At 46.6% G+C, this 20,316-nt stretch overlaps 1 protein-coding gene across 4 annotated transcripts in view; it reads left to right on the top strand.

The window, feature by feature from the left end:
* Positions 1 to 20,316, top strand: part of STK36 (serine/threonine kinase 36) — a 272,812-nt gene that overhangs the window by 32,911 nt on the left and 219,585 nt on the right. For all 4 annotated transcript variants that reach the window (XM_078652681.1, XM_078652680.1, XM_078652678.1 and 1 more), the window contains exon 5: positions 1,944 to 2,193. In XM_078652681.1, coding sequence (XP_078508807.1) covers positions 1,944 to 2,193 — 250 coding nt within the window. The remainder of the gene's footprint in view (positions 1 to 1,943; positions 2,194 to 20,316) is intronic.

Genomic DNA, 20,316 nt, shown 5'->3' with positions numbered 1-20,316 from the left:
CTGTGTCAATGCCCATCCATTAACCTCTATGCTTTTAGCAGAGCCAATGTACTGGAGAAGATTGTGGCTCAGAGTTCCTCTGCAGGTGGGATCAAGGATTTGCATTCCCCCGATTGATGAAAGAGACCTGGGTAGAAACCCCTGGGACTGCAGCCTCATTACAAGTGACCCAGTAATTACCAGCGCCCACAAGCAGCAGCTGAAGTCTCAATGTGAATTACCCAGCAAAAACAGATGGGAACCTGAGTGACAACACTGAAACTGTGTTATGTCATTTACCAAAATCCCTTAACTGGCATTATATCCGTTTCGCCTTCCCCAGACCTACCAATGCCCCTTAAATCTGTTACTTGGACATGAGGGGCTGCACTTTTTTGCCCCCAACTCGTGGATTCATGTGAGTGGTAACCCTTGGAGCTGGAGGTTGCTCTGGATTTGTCTGAATGCTGTTAGCATGTGATGGTCCATGAATACTGCAGAAAACTGTTCTTTCTTCATCCTCCCTTCCTCTCCTTCCCTCCCTGAGAAGCACAGCTATTCTCCCAGTGCTCAGATAATTTGCTTTGTCTACCCCATACATCCCTTGCTCATAAAATGTGGCTCTAGTTTGATCATGTGCACAGATAGTCACAAAAAATCATCGAGTCGGCCTTCTAGATAGCCTCTGCCTTTCTTGTCAATCATAATTTATATTTTACTGTGACTCGTAATATGGACATTGAAGAATTGTGTACTGTATACTAAGTATGTCTCTCCTTCTTTCCTCTTTTTAATCTACTGGTGTACTTTTTTCTAAAAAAGAAAAAAAAGAAACATTGTTTGTATTGTACTTAAAGTATGTCTTTTTTATTGTACTGGCGTATTTTTGTGGACCTCTGTTGGAGTTCCATAACAAAGAAAAATTGAAACTAGGACTCATAATATAAATGAGTTGAATCTGCAGTGTACCTTGGTGCCCCTTGCATCTGAAGTCAGTAAGCTTGCTTTGGCAAATCATTTTTCTCATTAAAATCTGTTTTAATTGTCTGTAGTCTTAGGATGCACATACTAGGAAAGTTTCATTCGCCTCATATTGTGGCCTTAAGTGTTGCAATATCCAGGAGGCTCGGAAGTGTGCCTGAGTACAGAGTTTGTTTAGCAATAGGTACATGTGTAGGCATTCTGCTTGCCTCCTCTTGACAGCTGCACACTGTCCCACAGACCCCCACCCTTTGTTGCCACTACAGCAGACACTTCGGTTGAAGCGTCCCATGTGCGTTTGAAGCCTCACACACTTTAGCTGCAGTTTGCTTTTTTTTGTGTCATTATTTTTTATCTGTAATTTGCTTTTAACCATACAGGTTAGAGAATCCTCTGAATCTGCATTCATAGTAACTTATTCCATTGCCATTTATCCTCTTCCTTATCATAGGAGGCACACAGGAACTTCTTCTCAGCATAATCCAATGGCTTTTAACCTGGGCTGGCTCATGCTTGTCTGCTCCATGTTACTACATGGGAGCATCTTCTATCTCTGCACCACACTTAATATTCATAGGTGGAAGAGCTAAGTAACTGAATAGTCTAAGATGAGCATAATGTATTTTCAAAATTTCAAACCACTCTTAAGTGTATATTGCACAAACAGACAACATTAAATAATAACATGAATAAAACAAAGTGAACTAAATAAAAACTGAAATGCAAAAGTATTTGGGGAATCTGCTCTGAGATGTAGGCCTTACCCTGACTTGGCTCGTCTGCATTCATTCACCTTCCTCTGAGCAGGCATATCACATTCAAGATCTTTCTGTCCTACCCTAGTCAGTGTCTGAACCTTGTTCCTTAAGTTAGCTAGCTTGATGAAGATCCACTCATCAATCCTGGCAACCATCAAGGATACTGTGCTGTACATGTCTCTCTCCTGCCTTTTCAAAATATCTCCTCTGTCTCTTAACCCTCAGGTTTGCCCGCTCAATGAGTATCCACACGCTTGTTTTGACATCCATCAAGGGTACGCCGTTGTACATGTCTCCTGAACTGGTGGAAGAGAAGCCCTATGACCATACGTCAGACCTCTGGTCCATGGGCTGCATCCTGTATGAGCTCTCTGTGGGGACTCCCCCGTTCTACACCAACAGCATCTTCCAACTTGTCAGCCTTATTATCAAGGACCCTGTCAAGTGGCCAAAGACCATGAGTGCTCCGTTCAAGGTACCTGGGGGAGTAGATGCGCTTGGCGAGTGTGAGTGAGAGAGAGAATGGGATAAACGTCGTAAAAAGCATGTAAGAGGTGGAGGGACAATGTGAAAGTTCTGAATTGAAGAGAGAGACAAATGGTAATTGGGGAGCTGGAGACAGAGTAATGAAGTGGGTGGCAGGCGTTCGACTGCTAGGTGAAGAGATGTGGATGTAGCAATTATCGAAGAAATGTAGAAAGATTGACAAAAGATTTTTTTCATTGTTCTGCTCCACACTTGGAGACAAAAATCCATGCAGAGCATGCTAGAATGTGGTCATTTTCCCCTCTTCCTTGCTTCTCTTTTATTGTGTCTTTCTTAACCTTAATGCATTTCTCTCTCTTTTAAGCATCTTTCTTCATTTTATTCCACTCTTCTACTAACTTGTAATTGTTCTCTGTATGCTCTCTGTAGGAAAGAACCTCTTTTTGACATGGTCACCACCACCTTTTCCCTGGTATCTGATGCAATTTTAACAGAAGAGCTGGGTTCCTGCTATCCAGGTTCCCAGTGCCAGATCTCTTTCCCTAAAACTGTGCAATTGTTCCCCCAATTGGCAATACCTTTAGCACCCCCTGTAAGTCCCTAGCAGATGGTACCCCTAGTACCAAGGGCAAGGAGCCTAAAGAGGGTCCCCGAAACCTGCAGCATGTATTGTGCCACCCTAAGGGACCCCTCAGCACCAACATGCAAACTGCCATTGCAGGCTGTTTGCCATGGTGCAGAGAAAAGTGAAGACAGGGCATGGCACACCTCCTGTGTGCCATGCCTACAGACACTACATGCAATTTAGTTAAGCCACCCCCTACAGCAGGCCTTACAGCCTAAGGCAGGGTGCATTATACTACATGTGTGGACATATCTGCATGATAAGATATGCCCATGTGATGTCTAAGTCAATTCTTAGATATCCCAAGTGAACAGGGAAGCCATTTTAAGTACATTGCTGGACACTGGTGAAAAAGAGTTCCCCAGCTCCATGATGGCTCCACTGAAACTAGAGTTGTTTTGTATCAAACATCTTGTATTAATTCACCACACTGATCCTAGTGGTAGATTTATTAATACATGTACCCAGAGGGTACCTTAGAGGCGCCCCCTGAAAACCTACCTCCTACTAATGTGCTGACTGACTGCTGTAGACCATCCTGCCACCACAGACAGGTTTTCGGCCCCTGCAGGAGAGAGCCCATGCTCTCTGAGGGCTGAAACAGTGCTTGTTCCGGCCGAAGGTGTTGCCACTGTGAGAAGTTGGCCTGGTATATGCTGCTCACTAGTTCTAGTGATCACCTTGTACCATGCCAAGCAACCCTTATGATGATTGGTTGTAAGTCAACCTTATAGACCAGCTATCCTAGTGGTAGCATGGGCAAAGCAGTCTTAGGCTAAACTCTGTAAAGGCATGTGAAACAAGCTGTTTTACCATACACAATCCCCTTGAATACCAAATGAAAGGACACCACACAGATATATATTGAAAATATATATATATTTATTTACTACAAATATCCCCTATACTCTTTATGAGCACAGAAACAAATGCGTTAAAACAAAACACAGTTTAAATACACGAAAGTTGCAGCCACCTAAACCATATACTAAAATAGTGGTATAAGAACCACCAGTGGGAAAGGAAAGAGGCCTAGGGCCTGGGGAATCGCTGGAGCTTTTCGGGACTAACAGTGATGAAGTCGGGAAAGGCCCGCGGGACTCTGGTGCAGCGCTTAAAGCGCACGCATGCACCAATGCAATGTCAATGGTGCGTAAAAGTTACAAAGTTAGTGTTTAAGGAACCTTCCGATGGACCTAGAAGGACAAAACTTTAGAGCTAGGCACTAGAGGTGTGTACCAGTGTGGGAACACCGGAGTTGCTGAGTTACCTCACCCACAGGAAGCGGGTGCACAGGTGCGAAGTCGTGTCGTGTTTCGTCACGCAGGTCGATGGTGCCTGGAGATGAAGATGCTGCAGGCAGGTCGTCGAGGAGAGTTCCGGTGGATCCAAGGGTGGATCTGAAGAGGTGAAGACCTGAAAGCAGAGGGGACAATGTTCAAAGTCACTAGCCAGTGATTACCGTGGAACCAGGACGGAACCAGCTGATGTCGGGTGCAAACAGGTGAAAAGGTGAAGATTGTCTCTGCAGCCACGTGGACACGAAGAGGTCAGGGACGTCCAGGCGTTGATCACGAGCTGTCCCACGAAGGCTCTAGCTGTTGGCGCTGTCGGCTTCTTGATCGGAGCAAACAGGCCTTGGCTAATGCAAGCCACGCAGAAATCGATGCAAGCTTCTCACTCGGACCAGCAAGGTCAGAGCGGGTGCTCCTTTTCAGGGGAGCGAGGGCCAGTCTGGAGCAACCAGACCAGCGGTGTTGTTCGTAGTTTTCATCGCCAAGATGGCCGCTAGCCACGTGGCCGGGATGGCGCGTCGCGTGGCAAAGTGCAAAAGGGCCCCACGCAGATCGTTGAGATGCTGGGGGGCTGATCTTCGGTGCAAATGCTGCTCGGTGTCGGGGCTTCTCAAACCCCAAAGCACAGTGTCGAGGGTGCCTCGGGTGCTGCGCAGTCAGCTTCTCGGGGGTCTTTCAAGGGGTCCGGTCCCACGTCTCTCGGTGCCTCCATGGGTCTCTTCTTTTCAGGGACTGTGGATCGGGCTCTGAGATGTCTGGGAGTCTGGGTCTTGTCAGGCTCTGGGCTCGGGCTCCGGCAGGAGGTGGCGGCAAAGCAGACGGCGAGTTGCTGGTTGGTGTCTGTATTCACAGGGTGGTCACTCCTTGGCCACAAGGGAGATTCTCTTCGGTCTTCTGTGCAGCAGAATGTCGAAGTCCAGTTTTCTTCTTAGTTTCAAGTCGAGTTCAGGATGATCTGAAGTCCTGGGACACAGCTCCTACTCTTATTCCAATTCTAGGGGCCGGATTACCTGCTAGGTCCCTCCTCTGGGTGGGACCAGGAAGGGGGGCGGTTACACCCCCTTTCCTTTGTCCAGCTTCGCGCCAAGACTGGGGCTGGAGAGCCCCAGCACCGGTTTGAACTGACATATGCACAGGGACACCTTGTGCGCCCCAGGCATGTCTGATTCTATTCAGCCCTGTCCTACCCAATACACAAAATCCTGTCTGGGGTGGTGCTAGCACCTCCCAAGGCAGGAAACCCTTTGTCCAAGCCTCCCTCGCTGGAAGGACTCCCAGCAGCAGGAGGTCAGACTTGTGCCTGTGGTGGCAGCATCCATATTGTGATGCTAAGGCTCACGTTTAACTTTAACCGGGGTTCAGGTTAGGTACATGTCGTGTCCCTCTAAAAGGGTGGAATGCTACCCCCGTCGCCAGAACTGGCGAGGGGGTAGTATTCCAATTCGTATGACACCTTACTCGACATGTTTTGATAAAGCCAACCCAAAGATAGCATTTAACCGCGAGGTTCAAAATGCACTTAAGAGTATATGTTATGTTATGTTATGTTATAAACCGTTTTGTAACGCGCTCTGTTACTGGTGAGTATCCTGGCGCGGGGAAAGGGACAAATCGGCAGAGAACAGAACAACGGGGGATCCTCCTAGCCTACACTCGTGAATAGATGAGTTTTCAGGTGTTTTTTGAAAGCAGTCACTGTCGGCGTGGAGCGTAGATGGTGCGGGAGGGCATTCCAGGCCCGGGCCACCACAACAGACAGTGACTGACCGCCCAGTCTGGCACGTTTAAAACGGGGAAGGGACAGTTTAAACAGAGAGGCAGATCTCAGGGTGCGTGCCGGAATGTACCTTGTGAATCTCTTTCTCAGGTACGAGGGGCCTTGGTCATGAGTTGCCCGAAACGCCAACACCAAAGATTTGAACAGAATCCGTTGCGCTACGGGAAGCCAGTGAAGCGAGCGCAGCTCCGTGCGAACGCTCTTCCACCTGGGGATGTTAAATAATAAGCGTACAGCTGCGTTCTGAATAATTTGGAGGCGTTTGACCAGGTATGCCGGAATGCCACTGAACAGTGCATTCGCGTAATCAAGGCGAGCCAGTATGAGCGCTCTAGCAACTGACTCTCTGGCCTCCCTAGGGAGCAAGGGGAAGAATTTGCGGAGCATTTTCAGAGTGGCAAAGCAGGTGCCTGTGAGTTTTTTGATGTGATGCTCAAATCTGAGATCCTCCGTAAACCAAATGCCCAGATTTTTTGCTGGTCTCCCCATCTCTATTGGGCAAGGAATGTTATGGTATGGCAGTATCATGAAACAGCTAAAGGACTTGGTTCCGAAAGCTGCAGACGGGCTCAGCTCATGCGAGAGCACCATCTCACATATTTCCAAGCACTCTGCCTCCAGGATTGATGAGGCCTTCCATAGGAGTGGCTGATAGGAACATATGTGTCCATTTTAGGTTAGATATAGGCATACTATACCTAAGTAAGGGGTGGTTACACCGACTTACCCCAGCTGAGTGATCAGCCAGTTGTGTCAAATTTGGAGGCCAGGCCAGGGGTGGCACAATATGTGCTGCAGCCCCTGGTAGGCCTTGGAAGCACCTATGCCCTGGGTACCTGGGGTACACTGTTACAGGGGCCAATAAGGTGAACCAGTTCCAATTTCGTAATGCACCTAATGTGCATTGGCATTAATTTAGAGAGAGAACAGCAGGCTGTGGGTCTGATTAGCAGGCCCACAGCCACATTAAGTCATAAACCAGTGAAGCAAAAAGCAAAAATTTGGGGTGACCATAGGATAGCAGATCCTACTCTCCTACACAACCCCCCCCCCCCAAACGCAGGGAAATTAGACTAACCATGACCAGTTGTGTCTTCATGTTCTAAGTGGAAGTACCTGGAGAGACCATCTGCATTACCATGGTCAGTCCCTGGGCGGTGCTCCACTGTAAAGTCCATCCCCTGTAGGGAAATGGACCACCTGAGCAGTTTGGGGTTTTCACCCTTCATCTGATTAAGCCATAAGAGGGGCTTATGGTAGGTCTGAATCTTGAAGTGAGTGCCAAACAAGTATGGTCTCAACTTCTTCAGGGCCCACACCACAGCAAAGGCCTCCCTCTCAATGGCTGACCAACGTTTCTCTCTGGGGGTCAGCCTTCTGCTAATAAAAGCAATGGGCTGGCTTGACCATCTACATTAAGTTGTGAAAGCACAGCTCCCACTCCCAACTCAGAAGCATCTGTTTGGACAATGAACTCTCTTGAGTAGTCGGGACTCTTCAGGATAGGTGCAGAGCACATGGCCTTCTTCAGGTCATCAAATGCCTTTTGACAGTTTACTGTCCATTGAACCTTTTTGGGAATCTTCTTGGGTGTCAGATCATTAAGAGGAGTCACAATGGGCCCATAGTTCTTAACAAACTTCCTGAAGTACCCAGTCAGGCCCAAGAAAGCTCTGACCTGAGTCTGGGTAGTTGGAGGGGTTCAGCCCTTTATGGTCTGGATCTTACTCTCCAGTGGTTGAACTTGGCCTCCACCTACAAGGTGGCCCAAGTATACAACTTTACTCTGCCCTATCTGGCACTTGGTTGCCTTGATAGTGAGGCTTGCCTTTTGTAGAGCCTCTAGCACTTCCTTCAGGTGGACCAGGTGATCCTCCCAAGTGGAGCTGAAGACAGCAATATCATCCAGCTATGCTGCGCAAAAGTCATCCAACCCAGAGAGGACTTGATTCACCAACCTTTGGAAGGTGGCAGGTGCATTTTTCAAACCAAAGGGCATCACCACAAATTTGTAATGACCTCCTGGGGTAGAAAATGCAGTTTTGGCTTTAGACTCCTCAGCTAACCTGATTTGCCAGTAGCAAGCTGTCAAGTCAAATGTGCTCAAATACTTGACAGAAGCCAATTTGTCTATGAGCTCATCTGCCCTTGGAATAGGGTGTGCATCTGTCCTTGTGACAGCATTGAGTCCTCTGTAATCCACACAGAACCTCATCTCTCTCTTTCCATCTTTGGTGTGAGGTTTGGGGACCAGAACCACTGGGCTAGCCCAGAGGCTCTCTGAAGGCTCAATGACACCTAATTCCAGCATCTTTTGCACCTCAGTCTTGATACAATCTCTGACATGGTCAGGTTGCCTGTAAATCTTGTTTTTCACAGGAAGACTGTCACCAGTGTCCACCACATGGGTACACCAGTTAGTCTGACTGGGGGTCAGGGAGAACATATGTCTATATGACTGCAAAACCTGTCTACAGTCATTTTGCTGATGTTCAGTGAGGCTGCCATCTAAGGCCACACCATCAACTGAGCCATCCTCAGGGTTCTGAGTCAGCAGGTCTGGGAGAGGGTCACTCTCTTCCTCCTGCCCCTCATCTGTAGCCATGGGCAAGCCCATGTCTGCCCTGTCAACATATGCTTTCAGCCTGTTAACATGGAGCACCCTGTGGGGGCTCCTGGGAATTCCTAGGTCCACCAAGTAGGTAACCTCTCCCTTCTTTTCAATGATAGTATGGGGTCCAGACCATTTGTCTTGGAGTGCTGCTGGGGCCACTGGCTCCAACACCCATACTTTCTGTCCAGGCTGGTACTCAGTCAAGACAGCCTTTTGGTCATGCCAAGCTTTCTGTAATTCTTGGCTAGCCTCAAGGTTTTTTGATGCCTTCTCCATGTACTCAGCCATCCTGGAGCGGAGACCAAGTACATAGTCCACTATGTCTTGCTTGGGCTTTTTGAGAGGTAACTCCCATCCTTCCCTCACCAAACACAGGGGTCCTCTTACAGGGTGCCCAAACAACAATTTAAAGGGGCTGAAGCCAACCCCCTTTTGTGGGACCTCTCTGTAAGCAAACAGAAGGCAGGGTAGAAGGATGTCCCATCTTCGCCTGAGCTTTTCTGGTAATCCTTTGATCATACCCTTTAGGGTCTTGTTAAATCTTTCAACAAGCCCATTGCATTGTGGATGATAGGGAGTGGTGAACTTGTAGTTGACACCACATTCCTTCCACATAGCTGTTAAGTATCCTGACATGAAGTTGGCATCTCTATCAGATACTACCTCCTTAGGAAACCCCACTCTGGAGAAAACTCCAAGTAAGGCCCTGGCCACAACAGGAGCTGTTGTGGTCCTAAGTGGAATTGCCTCCGGGTACCTGGTGGCATGGTCCACCACCACCAGTATGAATCTGTGCCCAGATGCTGTAGGGGGATCCATTGGACCTACAATGTCTATCCCCACTCTTTCAAAGGGCACCCCCACCACAGGTAGTGGTATCAGGGAGGCCTTTGTGGTACCACCTGCTTTGCCACTGGCTTGGCAGGTTACACAGGAGCAACAAAACTCCTTGGTATCTTCAGACATGTGAGGCCAGTGAAAGTGAGAGACAAGCCTGTCCCAAGTCTTATTCTGGCCTAGGTGTCCTGCTAAGGGAATATCATGGGCCAAGGTAAGAAGGAAGCCCCTAAATTGCAGAGGTATGACCAACCTCCTGGTTGTACCAGGCTTGGGGTCTCTACCCTCTGAATAAAGGAGCCCATCATCCCAATATACTTTATGGGTACCTTGAGCATTCCCAGCAGCCTCAGCAGCAGCCTGCTGTCTGAGGGGTTCAAGAGAAGGACAGGTTAACTGAGCCTGCCCCAAGTCTGCCCTAGAAGGTCCTCCTGTCCCCAGAAACTCAACCTGATCAGGTTCAAGTTCTTCAGGGACAGTTCCTTCAGGGGTTGTGGAAAAGTAAATTTTGCCATGTTCTGTGTCCCTACGCCTCATCCATCATATGTTATGTGTGCATGATCAATATGCATATGTTATTCCCCATTTCTGATTAAAGACGCAATTACAGTTGTGTCCACCTCTAGTATGCTATTTTCCAGTCCTCGTGAATACTACGAATATCAGGCCTATGTAAGTAATGTTGCCACGTTTCTCAGTGTGCACGTTATTCCATTTTAAAGTCCCCGTTTCCAGGCCTCAAAAGGGCCCGGACCACAGATTCAGCTCCTGTCTCCTGACAGCCTCGCTGAGGAGCGATACAGCCCCCACCTGTATCCTCGACCCTTCACTCACTTCCTGCCTTGCAGTGCCCGGTGCACCCCGGCTCTGCCTCTGAGTCTGCCAAAAGTATGTTATAGTTCCAGCTATCAGTTCAGTCCTCCTCCTCTGCATTCCTAAGCTACTGAACTGCATCAATAGTTTCCGTCATTGTCTAGCCTTCTCGTCTCCACGTTAGAGAAATACTGTATTTAATGGTCATTTAGTATTCTTCATCACGCACTACATGTAGAATAATGCATGGTCCAGTCTTAGAATCAAGTTAGCTTCTCCCCTCATGACTTCTAGTTTATATCAATATGTTCCCTAAACATCAGATACCAGATAGGGTTTAGGTACATGTCGCTCCGACCCTTCAGACTCTAGTCTCTGCTCCTAGCACAGAGTTCGTAGCCCCCAGCTTCTCCTAGTAACACGTCATTGCCAGTTTTCGCGCACCATTAGGTTAGAGGTCCCGGCTCCTTAGGTAGCCCCCTCCAAAGTTTCCGCCCATTCATGACATATTCTGTTACGTTTGCACCACATGTCTATGTATACGCCCAGTTACACCTCTTTTTACTGTTATCTCTCGCGACTGCTACGCGTCACGCCTTCTACTCCACCTACTGTTACGCCCACTGCAATGTAATGCTATGTGTTTGCGCTATGTATATAAGTCAATGTTTTGTTATTAAATGTTAGCGCGCTCATCCCAGACCAAGCCCCGGCAGCTGCTGGGCCCCAGTTGTCCTGCTGGGCCTTATTGTCCTATTCCTATGCAGGTTGTCCTGATCCTGTCCTTATGCTGTAATAAACCTGCAGAAACTCCTACTACCTCGAATCTTGACTCTTATTTATTGAGCTATCTGTTATGCTATAAGTCTAGTCAAAAATAGGGTATTATTTATTTATTTACCACATAATGGCGCCCGAATAGGGACTTGCCCTTTCCCCACGCGTCGGTGAAGCCACGCCGACCCCCTGACCCTCTGCAGTCGTGACGGAACTCTTCTGCGCAGTGGCAGAATTTTCTGCTCAAGTATCCCTCAGGCCCACGGAGGAGACGGAGGAGGCGGTCCAGCATCCAAACGAGACGGTGGAGGAACGCGGCGAGTCCCGACCAGAGCCCAAGCCGAGAGTCCAAGGTCCGAGGTATCCGGAGGCCCACCCGTAACTGAAGTCCGAAGTCCGAAGTCCGTCGTAGTCCAGTCCCGTTCGAGGCCTTCCGTTCCGTGCTGCCCGGTGAGTACCATTGCTGGGGTAGTGTCTAGACAGGGTCAGTCTAAATTGACTCCTGGTCCGTGGGTTGGTGGTACCCAAGCCCACAAACGAAGTGTTCACCTAGGTGGATACGGGTCTTGATGCGTTCCTTTATGGGACCGGTATGTTCCGTACTGTTACAGCAGTGCATCCAGAACTCTAGTCTGTTCCGTTCTCGAGAATTCTGTTCTGTTTCTGTTTTCAGTATTTTCAGGTAGTATTCTGTTCGAACTGTTATGTTATGATATTGTTTAATGTATTTCCAATGTCGTGGTATGCCTGAATTGTTTTCCCAATTGTTATTGTTTTTCGTGTATTGTATTGTGTTCCGATTCAAGTTCAGAATGCCGCTCTTTTCCAAGTTACGTCAGTTAAAAACTAGAAAGGGTCTGCTGGAAGCAGCAGTTCCTGTTCCGCCTAGGGACAGTCCAGGTCATTTTATGTATCAGAAACATGGCATAAGCGCCATAATGTATCTAGATTTATGGGTAGAGTATACCAAACAGTTAGAAGGAAAGTATAGATGGCCCGTATCGGGTACATGGGATGCCGAATGTATCATGCGAGTAGAAGAAGCATTATGGAAAAAGAAAGCCAGACAGTCACAGAAAGATGCCATCGAGTTATGGCGTAAGGAAGCGCATAGAAGAACGGAAAAGGAAGTCAGAAAGTCAGAGTTAAGTAGAGAATCCCAAGAACGAGCCCAAGAAAGAGAATTAATCGAGATAGGTGAACAAGTCAAAGCCGAACAGTCAGACAGACAGAGGCATGCCCTTATTAAGGGTATGTATCCTCTCCTTGCCGAAGGCTTGCCAAAAGCGACCCCAGAGGCACCCAGTAATTTCCCGCCACCATTAGTTCCGACCAAGCTACGTCACAAACCGACCGCAGCTGATATTTTTATTTCGTCCTATCTGGACGACACAGTTCCAGAATATGCAAATCCAGTTCGCGCTCCACCTGTCCCTGTAAATCAGGCACTTCCCGTTCCTCCAGACACCGGAGTACCTGTTACGGTACCCCCGGGTCAGCCTGCCATACAAGTTCAGCCCACGTTACAATTACCGACCCTGCAAGCACGAAGAATGTCAGTCGACGATTCTAGTATAGGGGCCGCAGGGGGAGGTCCTCCTCAAACCCCGCCGCCACACAAACGTTTATCAGCACTCGAATTACATGCTCAAGCATCACAGCGTACTCCTAAAAGTAATAAGTCTGTTACAGAAATCAGGCAAGCCCTTAACGAATGTGTCTATGACGCAGTCCCAGGCGAGTATAATATGGTTTTATATTCCGTACGCGTAAGAAGGGTGACCGAGTATCTAGTCACCTTACCGAATATGAAAGAAGATCTAGACAGAATATATCGTTTCATCCGTACAGGGGATGATCCAGAAAGTATTGGCGAAATTATGTCTCAAAGGAAAGCCGAGATTCAGCTCATGATATTAAAGTTCCTGATCAATTGTTTAATAAGAGAACAAGATTACCCGTCTAAAGATCCCGCCGAAATGAGAATTCTAACAAGGTGGAGTGATAATATAGCCGAGGGTAAGCACAAGACCATTAGTGCCATGGAAAGTATGTACAAGAAAATTCGTAAAGAAATAATAAGGTTACACGAACAGCGTAAAGCAGCACAAGTAAGCGAGAAAGAAAGTATCTCTGATCCTGAAGAGGAAGACGAGAATCCCGCCAGAATAGCGTATGTAGGAAAATCCAGATTTCCAGATCGCCATTTACGTCTAGAACCTAAGTCTATTTTTCATCATCCAGCACCAGAACGAGGTTCTCTAGAACAAGTATTTCAAGCTACCGATCACATTCTGAAATCACGAGTCGGTTATAGCGAATTAAGTACCATGCATGAACAAGAACTAGCCCGATCAGCAGTCCGATGGATTACTGATTCTACCACTTTTCCAGACGAAATAGTGGCACAAATGTTTCTGAAATTGCCCCCAGCCGAGCAACGACTGGTGGGTATGTATATGATCCAGCACCTCATTACCCTGTATGAGGGTCAACATTCTGATCCAGGCTCGTTACACGATATCCTGAACGAGTTACTCCAGTATAGATGGAGAGGTCTAGGTACCGATTTAATAAGTGTCATTCTAGAACAGCGTCACAAATATAGAACGTTTCTGAACCCGCACTTTGTTCATGTCTCACCCCCAGAAAGTAAACCATTTTACATAGACAGACAGAATCCGTTACGAGAAGTCCACCCAGTCCAAGGGGCGGGTGGCGTAATGCAACGAGTGTTTGTATACACTCCGATATCAAAGATGGAACTTCTTGAAATGAAGAAATTAATCCCCTGTCATGACAAAGATCCAGCGGGGTTCCATAGAGAATTAAAAGACATGCTCCGTATGGGAGAATACACTTACCCAGATATCATTAAAATGTTAAAGGTCCTGCTACCCGCAGGGGTGTATGAAAAGTTAAAGGAAAAAGAATGGGAGGTGGGAGAGAAAAAGATCGATTGGACCGCTCTAGAAGCTGAAGACAAGGCACGAGTACCAGGTACCGGTCTTGGAGATAAATGTAAAGAATTACCAGAATTATTGATTCAAGTTTTACCCAGATTATTGACAACTAGGAAAGAAGACTGGGATGCAATCTCAGCCTGTAAACAGAAACAAGATGAGGATATTAGTGATTTTTATTCTAGATTTGAGAAATGTTTCAGTATCAACAGTGGTCTCAAGACAAGTAGTGAGTCATACCCTCATCTTTTCGTTACTAAATTAGTCGAGAATTCAAGTCCACAAATTAAAAACCGAGTTTTGAAAGTCGAAAGCACCTGGCAAGCAAATACTCCGTCCCAGATGCTCCAGATGCTCCAATACCACCAGAATAGAATCAGGGAAGAGCAAGAACACGAAAGAAAACGTATGAAAGACACGAAAATGAAAGTGCTAGTTGCACAATCTATTCCTCAAGACAGTCAGAAGAGGGGTCCGAATCAAGCCAGTCATCCTGCAGCTCCCGTTAAAGGGAACTGCAATTATTGTAAACAGCCAGGTCATTTTATAAACGAGTGTGCAGTTCTGAAACATAACATAGCTACTGGTAAGACTAAAGAAAGACCACGTCCGCCTAGACAAGAACAAGTTTCACAGACTCCCCAGTCACAGAATGCACCACAGACAGTTACAGTTCCGCAGCCTATTGCTGCAACACAGCACGTTACATCACAGATGTACCAGTATGCACAGTCCGAGTATCCAGAGTACCAGTCATATTCATGAAACAGCCTAGAGAGGGAGGTAGGCTTGCCTCTCATCGAGATACCTGTAGACCAAGAAGGTCCCTATGTTCATAGTCAAGTATTAGGGAAAGACAGAAAGTTTTTGATCGATACAGGGGCAAGTAGGACCACAATTAGTCATGCCGAAGTTCCAGGGGCTCCGCTCTCAGGCTCAAGAAATGTTTCCCTTGGATTTTCAGGAAAACCCATAGTTAATGAAATATCTAAGCCAGTTACTCTAGAAGTAGGTCCATTGTCCCGTACTACTGATCTGTTACTTACTAAGTCATGTCCAGAAAATCTATTAGGCATTAAGACATTGAAAGAATTAGGTGCAGTTATTTGCTGTTCCCCAGAGGGAATACGTCTGTTCCTACGTGACTTTAAGGGTCACTATGTGTTACGAGATTTTGATTCAAGATTGTCTAAAGTTCCGCAGCATTTATGGGCGCAAGGTCCAACTGATGTAGGTTACATGCAAATCACACCCTATCGTGTGACTCTCAAACCAGGTGTAGTGTTACCCCGAATCAGGCAGTACAGATTGCCACCTGAGGCTGTAGCAGCCTTATCCAAAATTATTGACGAGCTCATGGCTCAAGGAGTAGTTGTAGAAACTGACTCCAATGTATGCAATTCTCCGATCATTCCAGTCATGAAACGTACTGATCCAAATGCACCCCCAGTATATCGATTAGTGATTGATTTACGAGAGCTTAACAAATGTATTATCCCTCAATACCCAGTTGTCCCAGACATTTCTTCCCTGTTAACAGCCATTGATTCCGAAGCCATGTTCTTCACTGTCATAGACCTCAAGAATGCATTTTTTAGTGTTCCAATTCATCCAGACAGCCAGTTTCTTTTCGGATTTTGTTTAAATGGAAGGAGCTATATGTTTACACGCGCTCCTCAAGGTTTCACAGAAAGCCCTAGTATTTACAGTCAAGCACTCAAGAGACAACTAGACAACATTCACATGCCAACTGACACTGCCCTGCTCCAGTATGTCGATGATCTACTGATCACAGCCCGTTCTGAACGTGACTGCGAGCGTGCATCACTTACAGTTCTGTATTTTCTAGCCGAGATGGGGCACAAGGTGTCACCTTCGAAGCTTCAATTCTGTGTCCAGCAAGTGGTATACTTAGGACACTTGCTGTCCAAGAGGGGTAGGCAGTTGACACCCGACCGTATCCAGTTAATAGCGAGTCTTCCCCAGCCAAGGACCCAGAAGGAGGTACGTGCTTTTATCGGCCTTACTTCTTATTGTAGACAATGGATTCCCCAGTATGCATTCCTAGCCAAGCCACTGATACAGTTAACGACACAGGAGGCAGCCGTATCGACTGTCCTCCCTTGGACATCTGACCATACACTTAGTTTTAACGAGTTAAAGAAAGCCCTATGTCAAGCTCCAGTTCTAGCTACACCGAACTACAGTAAGCCTTTTACACTTTTCGTTACTGAACGCGAAGGTACAGCATTATCTGTCCTCACACAAGATCAAGCAGGTCAATACAAGCCCTGTGCTTATTTTTCGAGCACATTAGATCCAGTCGCCCAGGCGTTGCCTGCGTGCCTCAAGTCAGTTGCAGCCACAGCACTAGCTATCAGACAAAGTGATTCTATAGTTTTAGGACATTCCTTGACAGTACAAGTTCCACATTCAGTAGAAGTTCTTTTAAACCGAACACAAACTCAGCACTTGACAATTGCACGTTTAACAGGTTATGAATTGACACTGTTCCAGCCACACATAGAAATTAGACGCTGCAACGTCCTGAATCCTGCTACACTGTTACCATCAGTTAGTTCAAATCCAGACCCACATGACTGTGTGGAAGTAGTTAACATTACGACAAAGCCAAGACAAGACCTGACAGACATTCCGTTACCAGATCCTGACCTGACACTTTATGTGGATGGTTCATGTATGAGAATTAGTACAGGAGAACTAGTCGCCGCGTATGCAGTGACTACCGACACTGAAGTTATTGAAACACACCGTATTGACACCCTGTCCGCTCAAGCAGCAGAGCTAGTTGCTCTGACACAAGCCTGTATACATGCCAAGAACCTGAAAGTTAATGTTTACACAGATTCACGTTACGCATTCGGAGTTGTACACGACTTCGGAGTGCTCTGGCAGGAGAGAGGTTTTATGACTTCTCATGGAACCAAGATTCAGCATGGTCTCCTTATTCAAGCCCTGTTAGATGCCATACATTTACCGACATCTATTGCTATCATGAAGTGCAAAGCACATACGAAAGTTACTGACATTATTTCCCAAGGTAATGATTTAGCAGACCGCACAGCCAAGCTTACAGCACAGACTCCAGACATTCCAGTTAATCTGACACATACTCCAGATCCGATTACATGCATGACAGTTAAGGACCCTACTCAAGATGTCATAGATATCCAGTCACATGCTACTCCCGATGAAATCAAGAAATGGTCTGTACAAGGAGGGGTCCAGACAGATCAAGGATGGTTAACGAAGGGTAGAGCCACATGGTTTCTCCCCGATTCTATGGTTCAAGTCATTATCAATACCGCACATAGTCCAGCACATTTAGGAGAAAAAGCTATGTTAGACAGTATCCAGAACATTTGGTTCAACAAGCATTTACGAGCTGCAGCCAAGCAGAAAGTCCGTACCTGTATGATATGTTGTCAGTTTAATCCAGGTAAAAGTGTCCCGGTGGAACAAGGTGGTTTCCAGCCCCCTGACCACCCTTTTGAGGTCCTCCAGATGGATTATATTCAGATGGAGCGATGTCGAGGTTTCAAGTATGTCCTTGTAGTAGTATGCGCCTTGTCCAGATGGACAGAAGCATATCCAGTCCCAGATTACACAGCCGCGACCACTGCCAAGCAGTTGGTTCGTGAATTCTTCCCTAGATACGGACTCCCTAGAGTCGTATATTCTGATAACGGTCAGCCATTCTCATCTGAACTCATGAAACACGTTTCCCTGTTGTTAGGGTACCAGTGGAAGTTTCATTGTGTACGCCATCCTGAAGCAGCCGGTCTAGTCGAAAGGCATAATCAGACTCTGAAAATTCGAATTGCTAAAATATGTAAAGACAAGGGTGTGGACTGGCTAGTAGCTCTGCCAGTCGCTTTATTTTATATGCGCATGGTCGCACATTCCAGATCAGGTCTGTCCCCGTATGAGGTCGTATTCGGCCGCCCCCCTAACATGTGGGGTACTCCTAGACCCCGAAGTATTACCAATGTTTCATGTAATATGCTGACAGATTACCTAGCTTCCTTGATGTCTGCCCTCAACTCATGTCGTTCACAGGTTGCCGCCGCATTTCCAGACAATACCGAGGTGGCACCGCACGAGATCGTTCCAGGCTCCCTTGTGATGATCAGAAATTTCGACAGATCAAGTCCGCTGGAACCACGTTGGAAAGAGCCACGTCAGGTCCTCTTGACCACCCGAACTGCCGTCAAGTTGGAAGGCAGGAAGGGGTGGGTCCACCTTGCTCATGTAAAACTTTTCAAAGGATCGAAACCAGTCTTCAAAAACATTTCCAAGAACATTTCCCAGGATTCGAAGGATTGCCAGAACATTGTTTTAAAGGACTGTCCCGCACAAGACATTATTACAACCCCTCCCTTGTTAGAGAAAACTCCGCAACAGGAGTATAAGTTAAAACTCAGGTCTAATAAGTCAGCCAGTTTGATTGTATAAGTCCTCCCCTAGGTGAAACGGTTAAATTGTTTCTGACATGTATAAAATAGACCCCCATAGTGAGAGAGTCAGTCAAAGTTCAATCAAATGTATCGTTTTTCTGAGTTTCGTATTATTTCTCAGCATAATGATTTCCTGCACCAGCTACGCACTTTTCCTGTGTTTTCCAGTTCCTCATGTAAATATGTCTGCTTATGCTACAGTAGAGCACACGTTTAGTGATCTGCCTCCTCACGAATATTCATACCGCCTCGCTATGCGTAACAACACATTTATCCGTATGTTACATTATTCACACCAGACCAGCAATGCCACTAATTGTTGGGTGTGTGGTCGACTCCCCCCTTTCCAGACCTTGAAGGGAGTTCTGCCACTTTTTCCTTATCCATTTTCACACAATGGTTCGTGTGGAGCATGGTCCACGTTAACGTCATCCTCAACAGATATGTCTTTTCTTAACAGTACATGTTTCCCAGACAAGCAAGGTCTCCCCCACAGAACAGGTTTAGATTTAGAAAATGAAGTATATAATTTAGGAAATTATTCGTCGAATTTCATGGTTCTGAACGTTCAGTCTGATACTACTCCAGACTCACCCGCTATTTCAGTACTACCAGTTAAAGGCGAATTATGTGTCCGTAGTTATGGTTCTGTACACATAGGTCATAGTGAATGTACTACTGTTATCCAGTATAGTGACAGTGGGAAATCTATTTTCAAAGCTTCACGTCATTCTTATTTTATTTGTGGTCAAACTGCATATGTCCGTCTGCCCCTCGATTGGGAGGGAACCTGTTACATTGCTTTCCTACTGCCACCTGTTTTCCTAGCCCCACCTGACTATCATAGGAATTCTTTCTTAGTACACACTAGACACAAGAGAAATCTCCCGATTATCGATTATACTGAAACCGCCGCAGAGCAATTCATTGATATTGATAAAGGTGTTTTCCCTTATTTAGGCACAATTGTAAATAGTAAGCTAATCCGTAGGTTAACAAGAACCCTTGAAGCAGTAGTAGATGAGACTGCCTCCGCTCTAGGTAACTTAACCGAAGAACAATCCTTTATGAGAATTGTCGTTTTACAGAATCGTCTCGTCCTTGACGTCATACTGGCCGATAGGGGCGGGGCCTGTAGAGTTCTCGGATCCAGTTGTTGTATTTTCATTCCAAATAACGCGCCGTCTGTTTATTCAGCTATAACCAGACTCCATAAGATTGCCCATCTGTTACACCAAGATCCAGGCACCTGGACATGGTCCGGTTGGTTCTGGAATATAATTTCCGCATGGGGATGGAAAGTCCTGTCCTTTTTAGGTATTGCAGTAGCGATTATGTTTAGCTGCTGCCTCTGTATACAATGTGGCCCTGCGATTTGCAGCATGTGTGCTACCTCTTGTATTCCTAGTCCCAAGCCCCGTTCTAAATCCCGCTCCAAGACAATTCGAGACGAGCAAATGGTACTGTATGAAATGATAGATGGTATCATGAATATTGATGTTTCCTGATGAAAACGTAGTGACAAGGAGGGAATGTGGAAAAGTAAATTTTGCCATGTTCTGTGTCCCTACGCCTCATCCATCATATGTTATGTGTGCATGATCAATATGCATATGTTATTCCCCATTTCTGATTAAAGACGCAATTACAGTTGTGTCCACCTCTAGTATGCTATTTTCCAGTCCTCGTGAATACTACGAATATCAGGCCTATGTAAGTAATGTTGCCACGTTTCTCAGTGTGCACGTTATTCCATTTTAAAGTCCCCGTTTCCAGGCCTCAAAAGGGCCCGGACCACAGATTCAGCTCCTGTCTCCTGACAGCCTCGCTGAGGAGCGATACAGCCCCCACCTGTATCCTCGACCCTTCACTCACTTCCTGCCTTGCAGTGCCCGGTGCACCCCGGCTCTGCCTCTGAGTCTGCCAAAAGTAT

Source organism: Lissotriton helveticus, chromosome 7 (genome assembly GCF_964261635.1).
Source record: "Lissotriton helveticus chromosome 7, aLisHel1.1, whole genome shotgun sequence".
NCBI lineage: Eukaryota > Metazoa > Chordata > Amphibia > Caudata > Salamandridae > Lissotriton > Lissotriton helveticus.
The sequence above is the reverse complement of the archived record's forward strand: the minus strand, read 5'-3'. Positions and strand labels throughout refer to the sequence as shown.